The 22,294-nt window shown below is 36.8% G+C and overlaps 1 protein-coding gene across 3 annotated transcripts in view; it reads right to left on the reverse strand.

The window, feature by feature from the left end:
- Window positions 1-22,294, reverse strand: part of LOC137078303 (cyclin-dependent kinase-like 5) — a 121,654-nt gene that overhangs the window by 33,773 nt on the left and 65,587 nt on the right. For all 3 annotated transcript variants that reach the window (XM_067445481.1, XM_067445482.1, XM_067445480.1), the window contains exons 4-8: window positions 11,749-11,794; window positions 7,452-7,588; window positions 6,759-6,879; window positions 5,534-5,593; window positions 118-208 (exon numbers count right to left, since the gene is read on the reverse strand). In XM_067445481.1, coding sequence (XP_067301582.1) covers window positions 118-208; window positions 5,534-5,593; window positions 6,759-6,879; window positions 7,452-7,588; window positions 11,749-11,794 — 455 coding nt within the window. The remainder of the gene's footprint in view (window positions 1-117; window positions 209-5,533; window positions 5,594-6,758; window positions 6,880-7,451; window positions 7,589-11,748; window positions 11,795-22,294) is intronic.

Below are 22,294 nucleotides of genomic sequence, written 5' to 3' on the forward strand. Positions count from 1 at the left end.
CGGACACACGCTTTTCCGGTTGGACACTCGCTCTTCCGGTCGAACATTGGCTCTTCTGGTTGGACACTCGCTCGTCCAATCAGACAAACACTTGTCCGGTTGGGGACACACACTCACCCCAGCAGCAGTTCTGGTGAGCGGTACCATCGGGTCGCCACATACTCAGTGTAGTTTGCATCGGTGCCTTCAGAGAGATCCCGTGCAAAACCTGCCAGAGAAACCACAAGAACCTCAGAGAGCCGTCTGATTGGATGAAACCCTGATTAGCATATCCACATCACATGTACAGGGTAGAAATGGAGAATTATGTAGCGTCTCCTTTAAAAAAGCCCCCCGTAATCGCAGTCTGTTTTAGATTTCTCAACTGTGCTCAACAAAAGCACTGAGAAATATATTTCCCCATCACCACATCTCCTTAAATTTATTATAATTTGATTTGTTTTAGTTTTTATTTACAGTTAACCCTTTAAAACCGAACGCGTCGTCGACGACACAGCCAACCAAGCTGTATTGAAGTTACCGTAACTCTTCAAACCTTTGCACTATCATAATAATTTAAATTGCTCCTGAAAGTAGACATTCTGTGCTTTCCGCCTATATACGGCTTATTACAGTAATGTCATGTTTTCCATCAGCAAATCACCGCAGCTCTCGGGGGGGGGAGCGGGAAGGGCCGATTTGAACGGAGATACGGAGCGCGGCAGAGTTTTAGAGGATTTTTAGATTACAAAACACAATTAAAAACAGACAAAAGCATGGCGAAGACAGTGTATACCAGATAGGAGGCTATTGAGTTTATCTTTGACACTTGGAAGGCGGCTGAGAGGGACTCTTCAGACCCAGAGACTGCATATTCAGATGTTGAGCAGGCATTTGTTGCTATCCTTGATCTAGACATGGATTGGTAAGTGAAGCTTGTCTTTTCTATGCTGAAACTGTGACAAATGTCGGTGAAATAGGCATATATTCAATGTTTTAAATCAAAATACCACTGTTTCACGCATCATAGTGTGTGTGCGTGTGTGTGTGTGTGTGTGTACACACGCGTATGCGTTGCATGTAAAGTTATGTCTGTCCGTTCATGTGTTTGCGTGTGTTCATGTGTTTACATGTGTGTGATATGTGTACATGAATGTGTTGGCATGTGTGTAAGTAATTATTTGTTATTATTACTTCATTGTTATTTGGTTGTATTTATAACTAAGTTTTTGTTTTGTTTTTTTACAATTTTGTTTTAACTAATGGATTATTTTATGTGGGAAAATACATTTATAAATATATTGTGAGTTTGGGTAACACTTTATAATAACTACACACTTTGAAGCATTAGTAAATAGTTAATTAATCATTTATAAAGCATTAATAGACATTAACAGGCAGTTTATAAACACAGATATAAATGCTTTGTTCTTGATTTATAATTATATGTATAATGTGTTTAATAACTGTATTTTCCTACTTTATAAATGATCAATTTATCATTCCTAAATTAAGTATTACATTATTTACAGAGCAGTTGTTTAGTTGTCGTCAGTGGTTCATATGATCATTTCGAAAGTGTAAGTAAAGGGTTAATAAACTATTTAAATGTACATTTATACATCTTACTATTTAGACATATAGTAATAGTTACTAAACTAGTAGCGTGTTAATAAATGCTTTATTATCATGTATTCCTACTGTAGTTCATGATTAATTCAGGTAGTTGTAAAACATTTAGTAGTTGTCAGTTAACTATTTTCTGTGAGGAATCATCTAAAGTGAGGAATAGTTATGCCTCGAAAGGCTTTTACAAAGGCTTCTGAACAGAAAACGGGAAACAAACACAACACAGAGGAATATAGCACAGAAATATTTATTTCAAAATGCAAAAATGGAGACTGTACAACTAGTGATTTAATATCAAAATTAAATTAAACCTCTTCAATGTCATAGAAAATATTATTCCCGTAGACCACCAGAAACCATAGCTGCAGTCGAATGAAACTAAACCTCTGCAATCTGATTTAAAAATACATTTACGTTAAGTGTAAACTTTGCTGAATAAAAATGTACCAGTGGATTACACTGGATTACAGGAGTGGCAAATACAACAAATACAATTATTATAATAAAATAATAACATATTTTGCAGTGTCAAAACAATACTGACTTTAAAACATCAGAGAATAGCAGTGCAGAAGAGAGCTGAGTCTCTGTAAAAGCCTTGAGGCATAAGCCGTCCTCTCATTAGATGAGCTCACAGAAATAGTTAACTGACAACTACTAAATGTTTTATAACTACCTGAATTAATCATGAACTACAGTATGAACACATGTTAATAGAGCATTTATTAACATACTGAGTAACTATTACTATATGTCTAAATTAGGGCTGACCCCTAATAGTTGAAGATTTGATGCATCGATATGCCGGACCGGATTCGATGACTGATCTCATGGTCGAATCTTCGCAGGTGTTATGAAACGAGGATCATACCATTTTGGCAATATGGGGGATGCTCTATATTACTGTTAGTGTCGCGGGACGCCGCGCCTTTAAAATTCGAACACATACACCGACGGCAGCATTCGACGCCTCTCCGCGGCGATTAAATGTATATTTCCCTCAAATCTTGAATGTACTGATTTCACCCTGTGCTACAAGATACACTCATCGTGCAGCTCTCCTGTCAGAAGTCGATTCAAAATTGAGCTCGCGCGTATATAATGTTCACGTCTGCCCGGTGTGAGACACGGCGCTGAGCTTCAGTCCGGTGTGCGACCCCCTTTAGGCACAATCGGCTTAAGGACGTGCTTATAAACGCACTCAGTGTTCTTTTCCTCTCTAGGCAAGTATTGTTTTTAGGTTTATTTATCAAAATGTTCTTTTATATATTTGTGTGATGTTCTGTGTTTCAAACGCAGCTTTAACATGTTATGAGAGAACGGTTCATTTACGAATGTGTAGTGCACACACATAGATGATTCGACTATCGGTCGACCATAGAGATTCGAAAATTCTGATTCGAATGTGTAAATACTAAGTCGGGGACACCCCTAGTCTAAATAGTAAGATGTATAAATGTACATTTAAATAGTTTATTAACCCTTAACTTAAACTTTCTGAATGATCATATGAACCACTGACGACAACTAAACAACGGGTTTGTAAATTATGTAATACTACATTTAGAAATGATAAATTGATTATTTATAAAGTATGAAAATACAATTAATAAACACATTATAGATATCATTATAAATCAAGAATAAAGCTAGCCTGACAAGCCAGACCCACATCAAGATGTTTGGTCTGGAAACTCACCATTGACAGCTCAATCCGAGGGTCGGATAAACGGTTGTCTTTCAAACTCCCTCTGCACGCGATAGGATAGCGCTACAACCAACCAGAGCAATGAAGGTGAAGCAGAGCTCGCTGACAGATTAAACATTCGCCGTATCTGGTCGGCAAAACCCCGAACACATCTTCCCTTTTTAAGAATGACTTCAGTGCCGTTCTTTGTTCTTTTCTCAGAGAAAAGCTTAACTCCAAGTCTTCCAGAGTCGCGGTCAAAGCTGATTCAAAAGACCGCCGTTCGCCAGTTTCTGTGTTTACTAGAAGCACGCAAACGCAACTCGGCCGTCGTCATTATGGCCCCGCCCACTGACTCTATACACGATGTGATTGGCCCGTCCAGATTGTGAGGAATACAGCTCAGAAGGGTATTGAGAGTTCCTAGACGACACTCGCGGGCGGATTAAATTTGCTGCCGCTAGGGTGCGTCTAGATTTCTAGGCTAGAATAAAGCATTTATAGTTGTATTTATAACTGCCTATTAATGTCTATTAATGCTTTATAAATGATATATGACTAAATATTTACTAATGCTTAATTAATGCTTCATAGCGTGAGTTATTATAAAGTGTTACCTGAGTCTGTAATACAAGCTTGTTTTGTTTTTCCCCCAGTGTGGCTTATGGGTCCTGCACACTGTGCGATTTTTCAAAATCCTTTGCGAATGTCCCTTGTCAGACTGTACGAACATGATCCCAGTGTCACACTGTAAGATCTCAGTTGACATTAATGTCAGACTGCACGATAGTGAAGGCGCGCTTAAAACGGACGCGCGCTAGAAAACTCACCCGGAGCTTTATATCATCAATGAATGACGCGTTCAGTGACAGTGAGCTGCATTACACACGGGACTGAAATGCTGGCTACAAATACATTTCTAGCTCTCGTTTTGGTCATAGTTTGTCTTGAAAAACGGAGATATTTGACGGTCGTCGTAGGAGAAGTCACACTGCAGGATTCTGTGCCAAATCTTCTGACACTGCCAGAATTTCGTCTGAGGTAAAATTTGATCGCAGCGCTCATTAATCGGCTGCCGGTGAACATGTCAAACTAACGACCAAAGACGTCAGATTTTAGCCTAGGATCTGAGGAATCTTTTAGGATTTCCTAAATTTGTCTCAGACGGCCAAATCGTGGCCAAAATCGCACAGTGTGCACCCGGCTTTATACAAAAGCAAACGGGCCCTCCACAACACCACCTCAGAGGGGCCGTGGGGTAAAGGAAAAGGCTCCATGAGTGAAAACTGCAACCCAGTGTCACAAAAAGACTTGTATATATGTATTATAGTTTATTCTTCTAGTTTAAAGTGTTAGATTCTTTCGTTCTGTGGGTTTTTGATTTTTTTCTCAATAAAAAGCAGTAAAAAGTATTCCCGTTTTTGCATTTTTTGTCTATTTAAATTCTATTTTCAAACGTACCGCATACAGTGAGGGTCAATAACTGTTATTTATTGAAAGCCAGTTGTCTTCTAAAAAAAATAACACCTTGCACTTGAGGATAGCACATTCTGTTATTATTCTACAGTCCAAAAAAACAAAATATGTGAAAACGCCCCTTTTTAGCTTCAGGTTCTAAAGGGTTAACAAAATTCCTCCATCAACATTTCTAATGTTTGCTTTTATTTTTTCCATCTAATATGGAAAGCAGCTCCGATCATTTAATGAGAAACTCATGAGTTCATATCGAGTTTGCAAATCTGAGCACAGGTGAGAAACATAAGAGATCTTACTGGGGATTTTTCTGTCATACGTGATGATTTTTAGGAGCACAGAACATGTGCATGTGTGTGTTTGGTTAGATTTCCCAATAAAACAATGAACATGTGCAGAATGGAGAACAGACAGCCTGAGCATCTCACAGTGACTTTGAGTGAGAGACAGACGACCTGCTGTTGTCTCGCCGAGTCACTCACACACACACACACACACACACACACACACACACACACACACACACACACACACACACACACACACACACACACACACACACACACACACACACACACACACACACACACACACACACACACACACGAGTCTGATAAAGGACAGAATGTAAAATAAGACCCACACCACCCACGTCATTTGCATAGTGTGTAGGCGTGGCTACAGCAGTCCTGTGATGCACATCAGGCAATCCAGGAAGCAGCTCAATGATTGGTGCTTCGCGATCACATGACAATAAAAACTCACCGAAGTCGCACAGTTTGAGCACGTCCTCAGAGCTGATGAGGAGATTCTCCGGCTTGATATCTACAAAGCGAGACAGACAAATCTATCCATCATGCATGTGAAATATTTAATTACAGGTGGTACTTTTGTGGATAATAATTTCAATTAAATAATATCATTTAAATATTTTTTATTTAATTAAAATATAATTTAATATAACTATGGATAGTACAATTAAATAATTGAATTAAAATACAATTTATGTATTTGTTTTATTAAAATTAAATTGATTTATTTGTTTTTCTTTTATTAAAATACAAAGAATTTTATTATTTTATTACAGATGGTCTCATACATTTGTGGACAATCACTACAATTAAATAATTAAATAAAATATAGCTGATGAAATTTTTTATTTAATTAAAATATAATTTTTGATTTATTTTAATTACAGGTGGTTTGACATGATGATTAAAATAATCAAAATATAATTTATTTTATTTTGAATTTTATTACAGGAAGTCTCGCACCTCTGTGGATGATGATTCAAATAAAATAATACAATTAAAATACAATTTATTATTATTATTATTATTTTAAATGTGATTGATTTATTTGTTTTTATTTTATTAAAATATAATATTTTATTACAGATAGACTCACACCTCTATGGATGATGATTCAAATTAAATAATATAATTTTAAAATGTATTTTATTATAGGAGCTCTCGCACCTCTGTGGTGGATGATTAATACAATTAAATAATTAAAATATGAATTATTTTATTTTATTTTATTACAGGTGGTCTGTCACCTCTATGGATGATGATTATAATAAAAGAATATAATTAAAATATAATATAATTTATTTAATTTTTTATTTTATTAAAACAATGAATTTTATTACAGGTGGTTTCTCACCTCTGTGGATGATTTAAAGTAACTAATATAATTAAAATGTAATTGATTTATTTGTTTTTATTTTATTAAAATATAATTCATTATTACAGGTGGTCTCACACATTTGAGGACAATGATTACAATTAAAAACATTTTTTTAAAATAATATATATTTTTAAATGTGCATGTTTAAAAAAAACAATTATTTACCTGTATTTATTTAATTAAAATAGAATTGATATATTTTTTTCCAACAGGTGGTCTCGTACCCCTATGGATGATGATTAAAGTAAATAATCGAACTTAAATCTGCTTTATTTGATGTGATTACAGTCGTCTCTCGCACCTCTGTGGACGATGTCGTTCTTATGGCACCAGTGAATGGCTTTGATCAGCTGGTAGATGTAGGTCCGGACCTTATCCGGCGGCGCCCCGTTCGGCATGTCCTCCAGCAGCTCCAGCATGTTCTGCAACACACACACACACACACACACACACACACACACACGCACACAATCACCTCAAGCATCCACATCAGAAGAGCACGGCCTGAAGATCTCAGCGTCTGTCTCACCCATAGACTGAGAAAAAATATGGACGAAGTGTCCGTGACGTCACCCATAGGATTCCTATGAGCCGTTCTGCAGCTTAAAGTAGAGACGAGCTGGGCGTCACCATCTTGCGAGCAAGTCATCAATGTCATAAATGGCTATCCACCTGTCACTCAAAGTAACCACGCCCTTAATTATGCAGAACTTTAATGCTTAATATAACGTAAACGAATGTGTTATAAAAAAAAAAAATCACCCCCTCACAGTTGTCATGAAGATCAACATTAGCCATATAGACCAAAACCACAATTTGTCCCAGGCTGTAAACATGTTTTTTTTCTGCTGTAAAGTTGGGCATTTTAACATGAGCTCAATGAGATTCTGCTCCTTCTGGAGCCGGTCCCTAGAGGCCAGTCTAGGAACTGCAGTTTACATTACTTCCGTATTGGCTATAAGAGAGATCGCGGGAGGTTCCCACTTGGTCTCACCTTCTCCACGTACTCGAACACCAGGTAGAGTTTGCCCCGCCGCCGAAACGCCTCCTTCAGCTCCACGATGTTCTCCTGCTTCAGCGTACGGAGCATCTTCAGCTCCCGCATCGTGGTTTCCTTCACCTCCTCATTTTCTGCACCAGAGGAAACAGAACGTGCTTTAACTTTCTGTTCATACAACCAGGAAAACTAACAGAACCTATGTTACTTTCTGTTATTTTATTATTCATTTGTTACTAGTTATCAGTTGTAACAAAACGCAACACATTATTATTAAAAGTAACCAGCGTTATTTTAGTACTGTTTATATACTTTAGGGGTGTCCTCGAACAAGGATTTAGACGATCGAATCAGAATGTTCGAATCTCTCTATGGTCGACTGATAGTCGAATCTATGTGTGTGTGAATGGGTTGGGAGGGGCACGACACTATCAGCAGAAGGGTAAAACTATTTTTATTTTCCTTTACACACTGAACACAGCAACAACTTTTAATAAAGCGACCAAAACTGCCTGCCAACTGACAGACGAACTGACAATGGCTTTCTTATTTAGGTTTAATAGTGGATAAACATTCATAAACCGTTTTCTCATAACATGTTAAAGCCGCGATCGAAATACAGAACATCACACAAATATATAAAAGAACATTTTGATAAATAAACCTAAAAAAATACCTGCCTAGAGAGGAAAAGAACACTTTGAGTGCGTTTACATGCACGTTCTTCAGCCGATTGTGCCTAAAGCGGGTGAAGGACGCGAAGCTCAGCCCCACGCCTCAGGATCTCACACCGCCACCTGACGCGCACATTATATACACGCAAGCTCAATTTTGAATTGACTGACAGATGAGCTGCACGAAAGCGCTCTGTGGTGCGGCAGGATTTTAAACAACTTCCTGAGTGGCCGCGGACAGGCGCTGAATGCTGCCGCCGGTGTGTGTACACTCATTGAACGTGTTCTAATTTTAAAGGCGCGGTGCGAAGCTCAGCGCCCTTAAAGGGGTCGCACACCGATGCTCAGCTCAGCTCAGCGCCACGACACGTCTTTAAAATATTGAGCACCCCCATATTGCCAAAATGGTATGATCCTCGTTTCATAACACCTGCGAAGATTCGACCGTGAGATTGGTGGTCGAATCAGGCTCAGCATATCGATGCATCGAATCTTCGACTATTAGGGGTCAGCCCTAATATACTTATATATATATATTTTATAATATTTTGAACTGGTTTTTATTTTTAGATTTTCAGTTGCTTGTTCATTTTGGTACTAAAATGTATTTTTTTAGTATTTAGTATTTTTTTTGTGTATTTTTTTAGACTTTCAGAAAAAAAAACTATTTTTAATATATATATACTAGGGCCGGGACTCGATTAAAACAATTATCTAATTAATTAGAGGCTTTGTAATTAATTAATCAAAATTAATAACGTTTTAATTGCATATAAATATTTGACCTGAGAACAATGAGAAGTAATTTTTCACATGTATTTTTAGTATCCCATTGAATAATGACTGAATACATAAGCTTAATCAACAAAATATAGTTTATTTATTTCAGTCCAGCAGACCAGCGCAATGTTTGCCATTAAGTGTAGCAAAAGCATATTTGTGATATTTGAGGCTCGATGTGTTGCGGTGATACACTAATGCCTTGTTGTATAGCTTACACACAGCCATGCTCTTGTCGACGCTTCCATCCTTTCGTTTTTTAAAACAAAATGTCCCATCCACGGGGCCAAGCAGAGCAGTCTCATCCGCTTCTTCGTTCATGTTCACTATGGTTTGTTGTTGTCGTGACTCTAGTGATGTCCGGTTCGCGAACGAATCGTTCTTTTTAACCGGATCTTTTTAGTGATCCGGTCGAACCAGTTCACCAAATCGGACTGAATCGTTCTAAACGGTTCGCGTCTCAAATCAGCGCTGATCCCACAAGTTACTATAGTTACTCACTTTCTGACATGAGTGACAGTCCCTCAGACTAGAAATCAACTAATATCTTGAAGTAGATGTTGTAACTCCAATCGTTAGCTGAAGTGAGACATGTTTTGCTGAGAGATCTGATGAACTCACGAGCAGCTGATACTGAGCATGCGCGTCTAACCGAACATAGCAGTTCTCGGATCTTCGGATCAGCAGTACAGAATCGAAAACCGTTTCTGTCGGACACGTTCGATACTGAGAACCGATGAGCCGATGAGCTGCGCATGCGTGTTATTTGTTCAGAGGAACGAAATACAGGTTAAGTGAAACGAATCACGTTTGGAAACATCATAACAAAGCTGTCTCATCACAGTATTATTTTAAAGTTAGGAAACAATGGATTGTAAAACGGTAAAATTAAACATTTATTTGTTTTATCAATAATGCATGGTATTTGCAGGAACAGCTTTTATCTTATTTAATTTCTAAGTCGATACAGATTTTAAAATGTAATCAAAACAGTAGGTTTGATATAGACTATTCAGCTTGCAGCAGTTCGCAGCTCAGCACCCTGTGCTCAACACACACACACACACACACACACACTGATACAGCGGTTCTCGAGTCAGATCACCGGTACAGAATCGAGAACCGTTTCTATCGGACACGTTCGATCTTTCGGACATGTTCGATTCTGAGAACCGGTGAGCGGAGATACTGAGCATGCGTGAGAGCGTCGTAACCGAACTGTTTCTCTCGGACTGGGACAGCTGATGCTGATAATACATGAGCCCGGGTGAACACTGAGGATTTGTGTAATTATTATGTCTATGTAAGTTTATTTAATCCGTGTGAAACATCAGTGTTTGCACAACAGTGACAGTGTCAGTCTCTCAAACTAGAAAAAAAACTAATATCTTGAAGTAGATGTTGTAACAATCGATTCAGTTCGATTTGGTGAACTGAGTGCTGTTGCAAAACATAAATAAAAAAAATGTATCCAAGATGATGATGATGACAATAATAATTATTACTATACTAAGTTTTGATTACAAATACTTTATATGGATGTGTTTGAATGTATTTTCATCCGCCGGGATGATAGAAATTACGTCATTACGCAAAGACGTAAAAGAACCGTTGATCCAGTTTTTTTAACCGGATCATTGAAACGAACTGTCCGAAAGAACCGGTTCATGGAAAAGAACCGAACTTCCCATCACTACGTGACTCGTAAGCGCTAGTTGGTGTTCCAGTATAATAGGTCAGTCGAAACTCATTCATTGAAAAACGTTCCACGGTACAAAAATAATTTGTAAAAAAAAAATATATATATTTTTTTGCGGAATTAATTAACGCATGAAAGTCCCGGCCCTAACATACATATATATATATATATATATATATATATATATATATATATATATATATATATATATAGAACAGCGGTTCTCGTATATATATATATATATATATATATATATATATATATATATATATATATATATATATATATATATATATATATATATATATATATATATGTTAGGGCCGGGACTTTAATGCGTTAATTAATTTAATAATGCGTTATAATTATATAAATTATATATATATATATATATATATATATATATATATATATATATATATATATATATATATATATATATATATATATATATATATATATATATATATATATATATTATTTATTTATTTTTTAAAAGTTTTTAGAAGTTTTTAGTTAAGTTGTAGTTACAGTTAGTACAAAAAATTCAGTTTTTTTTATTACATGCATTTTGTCTCTTTTCTATAAGTTTTATTTATTTATTTAGTAGTAATTTTAGTGCTTCAACTTCAACTTATTTCAATTTCTAATGTTCACTTAGCTTGAATTTCTCATTTAATATTTATATTTCCTTCTATTTCAGATTTATTTTAGTTAACAAAAATGTTTTTAATAGTTTTAGTTTATAAAAACCCTGGAACCGAGTACAAATATATATTAACGTATGCACATTAAAGTTTTCACTTATTGAAAAACAAACATTCTATGCATATTAATTTCTAATCATACCTTGACGCTACATTTGTTTATTATTTTATATTATAATTTCGATATATTAGAATGTTGATTGAACACATTTCTATAGTTGAGATTGTTATTAGCATGTGAGCGTGTCTTCCTCATTAATATTCATGAGTTGAGCTGCGTGTCACAGAGCGCCGGTCAGCTGATTCTGGATGTTTAATGCGATGAGTAAATCAGGTCAGACGAAGGGCTTGCAGCAGCTCAAGATCGATGATATTCTGAATGCAGATCCTGCATAACAAGCTATTTAAAACACCTGCGTCTGCAGGAGACTCACCTTCACTGTCCTTGAACTTCTTAATGGCCACGATTTCATTCGTCTCCTGCAACAGAGAAAGAGCAGCGGATGAATAAAACAGAACATTAGGATGTTTCACAGAGCAGTGCTGAATTAGAGCATTTCACAGCCATAAATACTGCCATTTTTTATTTTAAATACACATTTTTGAAGGCACAGTAAGTCATGCTCAGACAGCATCAGACCAGCTGCAACAATGTGCACTTAAAGACATATAAAGATGATTTCAGACAAAATGGCTGAAACATCATTAAAGCGGGGGTGAAATGCTGTTTCATGCATACAGAGCTCTTTACACTGTTAAAGACTTGGATTCCCATCCTAAACATAGACAAAGTTTCAAAAACTAATGTTGGACGTTTGATGGAGTATTTCTGAGTCAAAAATACTCCTTCCGGTTTCTCACGGAGAGTTTTTTTTGAGTATGGGTCGGCTTGACGTTAATAGAGCGGAAGGTCCTTGTATGGGCCGTACAGGCTCTTCTCCCGGTAGGGTGCGCGTGACTAGAGCGAGAGAGGAAATGCACGCCCATACACACTCTCTCAGGTGCAGATCCAGTCGTTTGAGCAACACTTCTGTCACGCCGCGCTCCACTTTATTCCTGTGGGTGACGTCGAGCGACTTCAACGCTTCAGCACAGCATTCTGGGAAGGCAGCGCTGCATTTGAACCGATTTGAACGCAGAAATGACGGGAAGCTTCACAACATCGCTTCAGTCGCGTCGCAAAGTGGATTTCCACGCCACTGCTGTCAGGACTTCACCAAATCATACCAAAGAAGTGTGTTTTTGACGGAGCGGTCCCAGCGATAAAGGTTCGGTCCTGCTTTGGAAGCAGCCGGTGAGTAAAACTGCTTCAAATGTCTGTGCTGTCGGCTATCGTCGCGTGAGTAAATATCAGTAAACGACACGATCGTGTATAACGTTAGTTAATTTATCAATGGAGCATGCGATCTATGGTGTGTGTTTAAATACATTTGTTTAGCTGACCACTATAGGTGTCATTGTAAAACCACCCAAACATAAACCAGACGCTCTTCAGACGCTCTCATGCAATAGCTGCGCGCTGGAAATTCTTTAGCTCCGCCCACTTTTCCGGAAAGACTCGATACAGCCCATATTTCTTTTATAAATATAATAAAACTAAAGACTTTTCGGAGATATGAAGGATGCAATACTACTCTATAGGTACTCAAGATTGACATGAGATTGAGTGTTTCACCCCCCCCCCCCCCCCCTTTAATACAGTGACTGGTAATATGATTGAATGGTTTATCACTTTTAAACTATAGGTGGCGCTGTGACCAAATTGATGTGGTGTTGTCAGAGTGATGTGAAAATGGCAGAGTTTGATGTCAATATGCCTCAGAGTCATTTTGGCAAATTTGTTGATGCTGTACACAAAATGCTTTCATCTATTTACACAAAATCCTTTTCTTTTATTCCGGCATGGTCTGAAGATGACAATTCAATTTTGGAGAAAATTGGACCAGCTGTCTAGCAGTAAAAAAAAAGGAGGTTTTTAGAGGAAAACAAAATGGTGGACAGGAAGTTCAGCCAACTATGGCAAAATTGGCATCTGTGTTCTCGGCATGGTGGAGCTAGAGGGATTGAGTTAGAGACTCCAAATTTGCAGTGGTAAGTTCAGACTGTCCTCTATCAGTGTGCCATTTTTCTTAAGACTCAAGAGCGGAAGAAAAAGATGAAGACTAACAATTACAATAGGTGCCATAGCACCTTTGATGCTTGGCCTATAATTACATATATTCACATAGAAAACAGCTATTTTAATTTGCAATAATATATATATTTTTTTACTGTATTTTTGATCAAATACAAACTTCTAAACTTCTGAATGCAAGTGGACTTCATCTAGATAAACACATTACAGATGTCCTCTCTAGCATTTTGAGAAAATTCAAAATGGCCGATATGGGAAAAATAGGTATTGTTCGTACCGGCATGCAGCACCGAATCTAAAGAGACCACTTTTGAGCTATAGACTCACGCTCATTTTGGCACGCTCTTCGTCAAATTCATCTGCCTGTTATTCGAGAACGGTTTGATAAATCAACTTGAATAATATTTCACATTTTTTACTGTATTTTTAATCAAATACAAACTTCTGAATGCTAGTGGACTTCATCTAGATAAGCACATGACAGATGTTTTCTTTAGTAGATGCTTTCACGTCTTTGATTTGAGTTTCTCACGTCATGAACATCAGTGCCAGTCATTGTTGTTCTTACAGTTCCAGTAAAGCCATATTCCTGATAAATTATTAGCAGATGGTTACCAACCATATGGAGACTAACTCTGTCGCAGTGACATACTCAAAGCCCATTTATACTTGTGTTACGCTTGGCAGGTGTTTCGGACCCTGTGAGTGTGTGTGGAGGAGAACTAAAGGACTCCACACACACACACACACACACACACACACACACACACACACACACACACTCTCTCTCTGGCCTATTTTACACTCTCAGTGTCTCTGTATCCTCCCAGCATCCTTCAGTGCTCTAGATTCAGGCTTCAGTGTAAAACTAACACAGCTGACGCCACTAAACAATGAACGGTTGTGTGTTCGTAAATGTGTTTGCGTACAGTATGTTAAACAAAACCTGATCTCAGGTGCTGCAAACACTGATGATGACACATTTATGCTTAATAAATCACACATTGCAACAACTATACATAGACAGACACATACACACAGACACACACACACGCACACACACACACACGGTCAAAAGTTTGGGGTGGGTATATTTTTATATATTTTTGAAAAGCATCTCTTCTGCATTTACTGGACCAAAAATACAAGAAAATTTGAATATTAATACAATTTAAAATAACTGTTTTCTATGTGAATATATAGTAAAGTGTAATTTATTCCAAAGCTGAATTTATCATTACTCCAGTCTACAGTGTCACATGAATCTTTCACAAATTATGATTTGATGCTCAAGAAACATTTATGCACCGTTGTATCTGCCAATAATCAGTATCAGACGATAAAATCTATTATTTGTATTCTATATTGTATACTGTCAATCAAAAGGAAGTAGAAAAATTAAAAATTAAAACTGTTAATGACGAATCATCAAGTCATTGATTCAACTAATTCATTCAAATTCATTTCAGGAACGAAGCACTTGACTCTCTTAATGAGTGAGTCACTGAATCAATCATTCAACCGGTTCATTCAAATGGACCGATTAATTCAGGAACGAAGCATTTGACATTCTTAATGAGTAATTTATTGAATCATTCACTCAACCAATTCGTTCAAACGGCTGACCATTTCAGGAGCGAAGCATTTGACTTTCTTAATGAGTGAGCCACTGAATCATTTACTCAACCAATTTATTCAAATTGACCAATTCATTCACGAACGAAGCATTTGACTTTCTTAAAGAGTGAGCCACTGAATCATTAACTCAACAGATTTGTTTAAATGAACTGATTCATTCAGAAATAAAGCAACATGAGTTGCTCAGAGACCCAAAACAGCCTGGTGTTTTTTTTTTTAAAATTATTATTTTCGTTAATGAAAGCAAAAACAGGAAATATTATTTTGTTTAAAATGTAAGTCACTTAATCGTTTATTAAACTGTTGTATAAAAGCAATATTGCTCTTTTTGTGATTGCTTAACTATATCATAATGATATAAATATAGACTAAAAGACAAATACTCATTCAGGGGCATTTTTACTGCATTTTAATAGAGCAGTCTATGCACTCTCAAGGCGTGTGTGTGTGGTTTTTGGAAATAGAGGGACAAACTCAATGTCAGTTTGCACATCATTAAAACAACAATTACGATATTACCGTAGACGATATATATAATCACACACCTCGTTTTCAGCCATTTTGAATCACAGAATCATCATTATGGCTGTTTCCTGTCAGCAGATATGACAGGGGTCAGAGGGCACAGGTGTTGTCACCTGTCCAAATACGAGTGAGGGACAGCTCCTCAGTGACCTCTGACCCCTGTCTGTGGTTGTGACAGCGTTTGTTTAGGTCTAACTCTAGTGACCTTGCTGCTTTTTTCTACATAATGAAACTAAAGAAGCACATGGGCTGTCAAGCTTCAAAAATGATCAGAAACAGACTCCTTCCTGACACATTAGAAGAGGATTTCATTGATTAATGACTAATTCAGCCCAGCGTGAATCTGTTAGAGACAGACACATAACAGGAAGTTGAACTGAGGATAGACGAATGGAAAAAGCACAGGAAACACACACACACACACTAAACACTTATCAGGACGCGGAACGTGAAAAGACAATGAAAATTCTTCAGAAAATTCAACGTTTTCTGTATTGAAAGAAAGTTGTAGATGTTGCACATGTACACAGATATTAGACGTACACACATTTACATGCACAATGCATATAAAATGCCCCAGTTATTTTGCCATTTTAAAGGTTCCTAATTTTGCTAACACTTGCATTTTCTCATAATATACACTGCTCATCTCATTTCTCAAAGTTTGAAAATGTTTGTTTAATGATTAATTCTCTCTAAAACCCGCCTTTCTGAGAGTCTGCTCTGCTCTGACTGGTCAGATGGCTCAGTCTGTTGTGATTGGTCTACAAACTTGATTACAAAAAAGTTGGGACCTTCAAAATTGTGAATAAAAAGGAATGCAATAATTTACAAACCTCATAAACCTATATTTTATTCACAGTAGAATGTAGATATATCAAATGTTGAAAGTGAGACATTTTGAAATGACATGCCAAATATTGGCTCATTTTGGATTTCATGAGAGATACACATTCCAAAAAAGTTGGGACAGGTAGCAATAAGAGGCCGGGGAAATTAATTGTACATATAAGGAACAGCTGGAGGACTAATTTGTAACTTATTAGGTCAAATGGCAACATGATTGGGTATAAAAAGAGCCTCTCAGAGTGGCAGTGTCTCTCAGAAGTCAAGATGGGCAGAGGATCACTAATTCCCCCAATACTGCAGCGAAAAATAGTGGAGCAATATCAGAAAAGAGTTTCTCAGAGAAAAATTGCAAAGAGTTTGAAGTTATCATCATCTACAGTGCATGATATCATCCAAAGATTGATGATTTTTTTACTAAATCATAAGGCTGGAAAACCATACTGACTGCCCAAGATGACAGACTGCATCACATACAGGAATGCTATACTGTCATGGAAATCACAACATGGGCTCAGGAATACATCCAGAAAACACAATCCACCGCGCCATTCGCCGTTGCTGGCTAAAACTCTATAGGTCAAAAAAGAAGTCATATCTAAACATGATCCAGAAGTGCAGGTGTTTTCTCTGGGCTAAAGCTCATTTAAAATGGACTGTGGCAAAGTGGAAAACTGTTCTGGGGTCAGACGAATCAAAATTTGAAGTTCTTTTTGGAAAACTGGGACGCCATGTCATGTCAAGGACAACCCAAGTTGTTCTCAGCACTCAGTTCAGAAGCCTGCATCTCTGATGGTATGGGGTTCATGAGTGTGTGTGGCATGGGCAGCACACATCTGGAAAGGCTCCATTAATGCTGAAAGGTATATCTAAGTTCTAGAACAACATATGCTCCCATCCAGACGTCATCTCTTTCAGGGAAGACCTTGCATTTCCCAACATGACAATGCCAGACCACAAACTGCTAGGGATGGGTATCGTTAAGATTTTAACGGTATTCCTACTCTTACCGATACTGCTTATCGGTTCGGTACTTTAACGGTATTCTTATCAGTACTTTTGAGATTTTATATATATATAGCCTAGAAATCTAGACGCACCCTAGCGGCAGCAAATTTAATCTGCCCGCAAGTGTCGTCTAGCAACTCTCAATACCCTTCTGAGCTGTATTCCTCAGAATCTGGACGGCCCAATCACATCGTGTATAGAGTCGGCGGGCAGGGCCATAATGACGACGGCCGAGTTGCGTTTACATGCTTCTATATATATATATACATACACACACATACACACACACACAATTAACAAAAATACACATTATATAGGCCTACACAGTGCTTTCATTTCAGGAAGAATTCTAGTAAAATAGCACTGCATAGTTTATCAAAAATAGCCAAAATAATGCTTATTAAAGCTGAAGTTATTAATTCAAGAGCTGAGAGTGATTTTCTCTTTGCAATTGGTTGTTTAATTCGTAGTAATTCGTCAGCATGTTTATTTACACTTCTGCCTCTTTAAGACAGATGTGCAGATCTATAGGCGACTGATCTATAGGCGGCAGATACACTATACTTTCTCCTGACTATATCCATAATAACAACGTCCATTTTAGACACAAACTAAAACTGTTAAACTGTTGTGTTTCAGAGACTCTCCAAGCCGGTCATTTTGACATAGATGTTTGTGTACATTTGATCGTTTAGACGCGAGTGTGAAACCGAAAGAGAAAATTGCTCGTCTCCGTTGCGGGCTGTTTCGGAGCGCGCGCCGACTTGGGAACAACCTCTTGCGCACATTTTTGTGCTTTTAATCGCTCTTTTTATTATTAAACGCGTCCCACAATTTTTCCAACAGTAGCTAGACTGTATTTTACAACAATCACTGATCGTGCTGATCAGTCATTGCGTTTGAGTTTTATGGAGAAATAACAGCGTAAGCTACTGCTGCAAAGGGAATTAAGTTGCGCTAGACATAAATATTATTATTTTAATCTTTGGAAGCCAAAATCTAAAATAAAATCAGACTATCACAGATCTAAAGTGTAACCAGGCTATGTTTGACTGTTTAGTTCTGTCCTCTGTCGTTTTGCGCGTTCTCTCTCTCTCTCTCGCGCTCGCTCTCTCTCTCTCTCTCTCAAAAGTACCGACAGCAGAACCGATTACGTCCGAGCTTATCGATACAACGGTCTTTCAAAATTCACCCCCGGGGCCCGTTTAATACTGGTTTTCGGTACCCATCCCTACAAACTGCATAAATTATTAAAACATCATGGCTCCGTAGAAGAAGGATCCGGGCACTGAAATGGCCAGCCTGCAGTCCAGATCTTTCACCCATAGAAAACATTTGGTGCATCATAAAGAGGAAGATGCAACAAAGAAGACCTAAGACAGTTGAGCAACTAGAAGCCTGTATTAGAAAAGAATGGGACAACACTCCTATTCCTAAACTTGAGCAACTTGTCTCCTCAGTCCCCAGACGTTTGCAGACTGTTATAAAAAGAAGAGGGGATGACCACAGTGGTAAACATGGCCTTGTCCCAACTTTTTTTTCTCTCTTAAAATTATAAATTTTCTCAGTTTAAACATTCGATATGTCATATATGTTGTATTCTGAATAAAATATTGAAATTAGAAACTTCCACATCATTGCATTCTGTTTTTATTCACAATTTGTAGTGTCCCAACTTTTGCGGAATCGGGTTTGTACTCTGCTCTGATTGGTCAGATGGCTCAGTCTCTTGGAACATTTCACATTTTAAACATACATTTCTCAAAGTAGAACTTTAATATTTTATATTAGAGAGTTTATCAAAGTCAAAAAGAAAAAGTCTTTTGAGAAAGAAAAACATTTTTGAGTTAGGGCTACACATTTTGGGGGAAATAATACAATTAATAATAGATAGCTTCAAATAGCTTCAAGTTTGCTGTGCTTGAGTGTAGGGATTCAACATTAATTTGACTATAAAATATGAATAATAATAATATTATTAAGCAAAATATTAAAATATAAAATGCATAAATAAATAAATAAATAAATAACCTTATAAATAAACGAATCCTGCCGTTCCTGACGCATGTGTGTGAACACGATAAGACGACGGTCCGGGGCGTCAGAGCTGAACTGGTTTATCTGAGAGCGCAGACAGATTTCTGATCACCCTGCAGGCTCTCGCGCTCCACAAACCACCACAGGCTCGCATTAAAGCTGCAAGAGTCACAGTGTCCCTGTTAGAAAACACAGCACGAGCCAACGCTACAGGACATCCAGGAAATTTAAATATAACGGGAATTAGCATTTCATGCATATTCATAGCCCTCTTGCACACGCCGTTTCCTGATTGGCTGAGCCGGACGGAACCTTGCTCAGATGAAATGAAAACAATCCAAACAATAAGAGAAGGTGGTGAGACGCCAGCGAGACGCCCGCGCTATTTTAATCTCTCTGACAGCGTGACGCCGATGCGCTCGCTTTAGCTCCTCCGCGCTGAAACACTGTGTTTATGAGTCAGGTGACGCGCGGAAGAGCAGATGCTCCAGAGGTCTCGTGTTTATGTTCTCTCTCGTCTGTGGACGCCTGGTCATCTGAACTGAGGAGAAGTCTCTCAACACTGAGCCTCACAGCCTTTATTGGACATATTATTCGATTAAAGCCTCTTACACACTCCTAATCTCACTGTATTTGCATTTTGCAGCATTTAAAAGTTTAATGTACAAAGTTTTTTGTTTTAATTTCTCATCATATAGAAATGACAGCTATGGATTGTTAAACGGACCCAAAAGGAACACAAAACCAAACACGGTTCATTATGCAAATATATGCATGGAAGAAGGCCAATCACAGCTTGCAAACATGATGATGTCACTGTCAGACAGACTTTTGAAACAAAACCAATTATATATGTATAGAAAAATCACGATTGTACTACAAAAATTCTTCCGTTTTGCTGTGCTTGTGTGTAGGGATTATACATCAATATGACTATATTATTAAACAAAATAATAAATATTACTATTGTAATATTCACTGTAAAATAAATAAAATAGTATTTAATAATAATAATAATAATAATAATAATACTTTATAATAATAATAATGCATAAAGATATACAACAAATTAAGAAATATAAATAAATAAAAAAATACAAATAATAATAATACCACTTAATGTAATAAAAAGAGATTATTCATCAATGCCTATAAATTAATCAATTATAATCAAGCATAAATACTAAACAGAAAAATATATACATTTATTCATAATATTTATTTATAATAATTATTTATTTATTTATAACATTACACTGTAAAATAGAAAATGGAGTATTTATTAATATAATAATAATAATAATAATAATAATAATAATAATAATAATAATAATAATAATACCTGTTAAATATAACAAAAAAGTGTTTGCAGGTTTGCTGGCGCTGGGCAATTTGGCAAAACATTTTGTGATTATACTATAAAAACAACAACAACAATTATTATTATTATTAAACAAAAATATAAGAAACGTTACTACTGTAATATTCACTGTAAATTGCGTATTCAATTTAAAAACAAATATTGGTATAACAGTTCTTTGATGTGAAGTTAAACCGTTGTTGAGTGAGAGGATCAGAACACACACACACACACACACACACACACACACACACACACACACACGCACACACACACACTATGAATGCCGCAGGACTTGCACGGTAAGTGTGTGTGAACACAAACAGCGATGAATGACCCTGACGCTCAACAGTCTGTCCCTGAATCAGAGTAAAGCTGAGGTCAGAGGTCACTCAGTGAGCTGCATTCCTCTGCAGTGCAAACAGGTCAATGCTCCAGTTCACACCGCTTTAAAACACACACCTCACAGTACCAACACACACTCACTATACTATCAAGCCTTCAGAGGTGTGTAAAGTCCAGAGATCTGCTAATGAAGCCTGTGGTAAAGATCTGATGCGTCTCAGAGACGTGATCAAACCTCAACATGACGGATCAGCAAAACACGGAGCGCTTCATGGAAGTGATGGTGGCTTTCTCCCGGTGTCCGCAGAAGCTTTTAAATATTTATTTAGCACAAACAAACGCCTGCCGGTGTGATGTGACTCAGACTGGATGCCGTCCAAGGCCTCAGGTAACACACACACACACACACACACACACGAACAACAGCCTAAAAAAACATTTCAAACCAGGGATTGTTCGCTCAGACTTATGGGAAAAAATAAACACTGAGCAAAATGCAACAGAGTTGACATTATTACAGACGGCCACAGCTCCACAAACAGCCATTAAAGAGCTTTATCTGTCTTCAGTGTGTGATGCACCAAACACATCTGCAGTTTATTACACTAAATAAACGATAAATGGACTGCATTTATAAAGCGCTTTCAACAGACCCCCTGGCCATCCAAAGCACTTCACATTTTTCCCTTACATTCACCCATTCATGCACCGACGGCGTATGAATAACAAATATTAAGACTTTTTTTATTATTTAGATGTATTATTTTACAGCGAATATTACAATAGTTATATTCACTGTACAATGAGTATTTGATAATATTAATAACAAATTAATTAATTAAACACAATTAGAAATATTACCATTGTAATATTCACTGCATTATACATAAAAATATTTAATAATAATACAAATAATAACAATAACATTGTTGATTTATCATAATAATAATAGAAATAATACTATTGTAATATTCACTGTATTTTTTTATTAATAATAATAATAACAATATATATAACAATATATATAACAATATATATAACAATATATATATATATATATAACAATATATATATATATATATATATA

The sequence above is a fragment of the Pseudorasbora parva genome, chromosome 6 (assembly GCF_024679245.1).
Source record: "Pseudorasbora parva isolate DD20220531a chromosome 6, ASM2467924v1, whole genome shotgun sequence".
Lineage (NCBI taxonomy): Eukaryota > Metazoa > Chordata > Actinopteri > Cypriniformes > Gobionidae > Pseudorasbora > Pseudorasbora parva.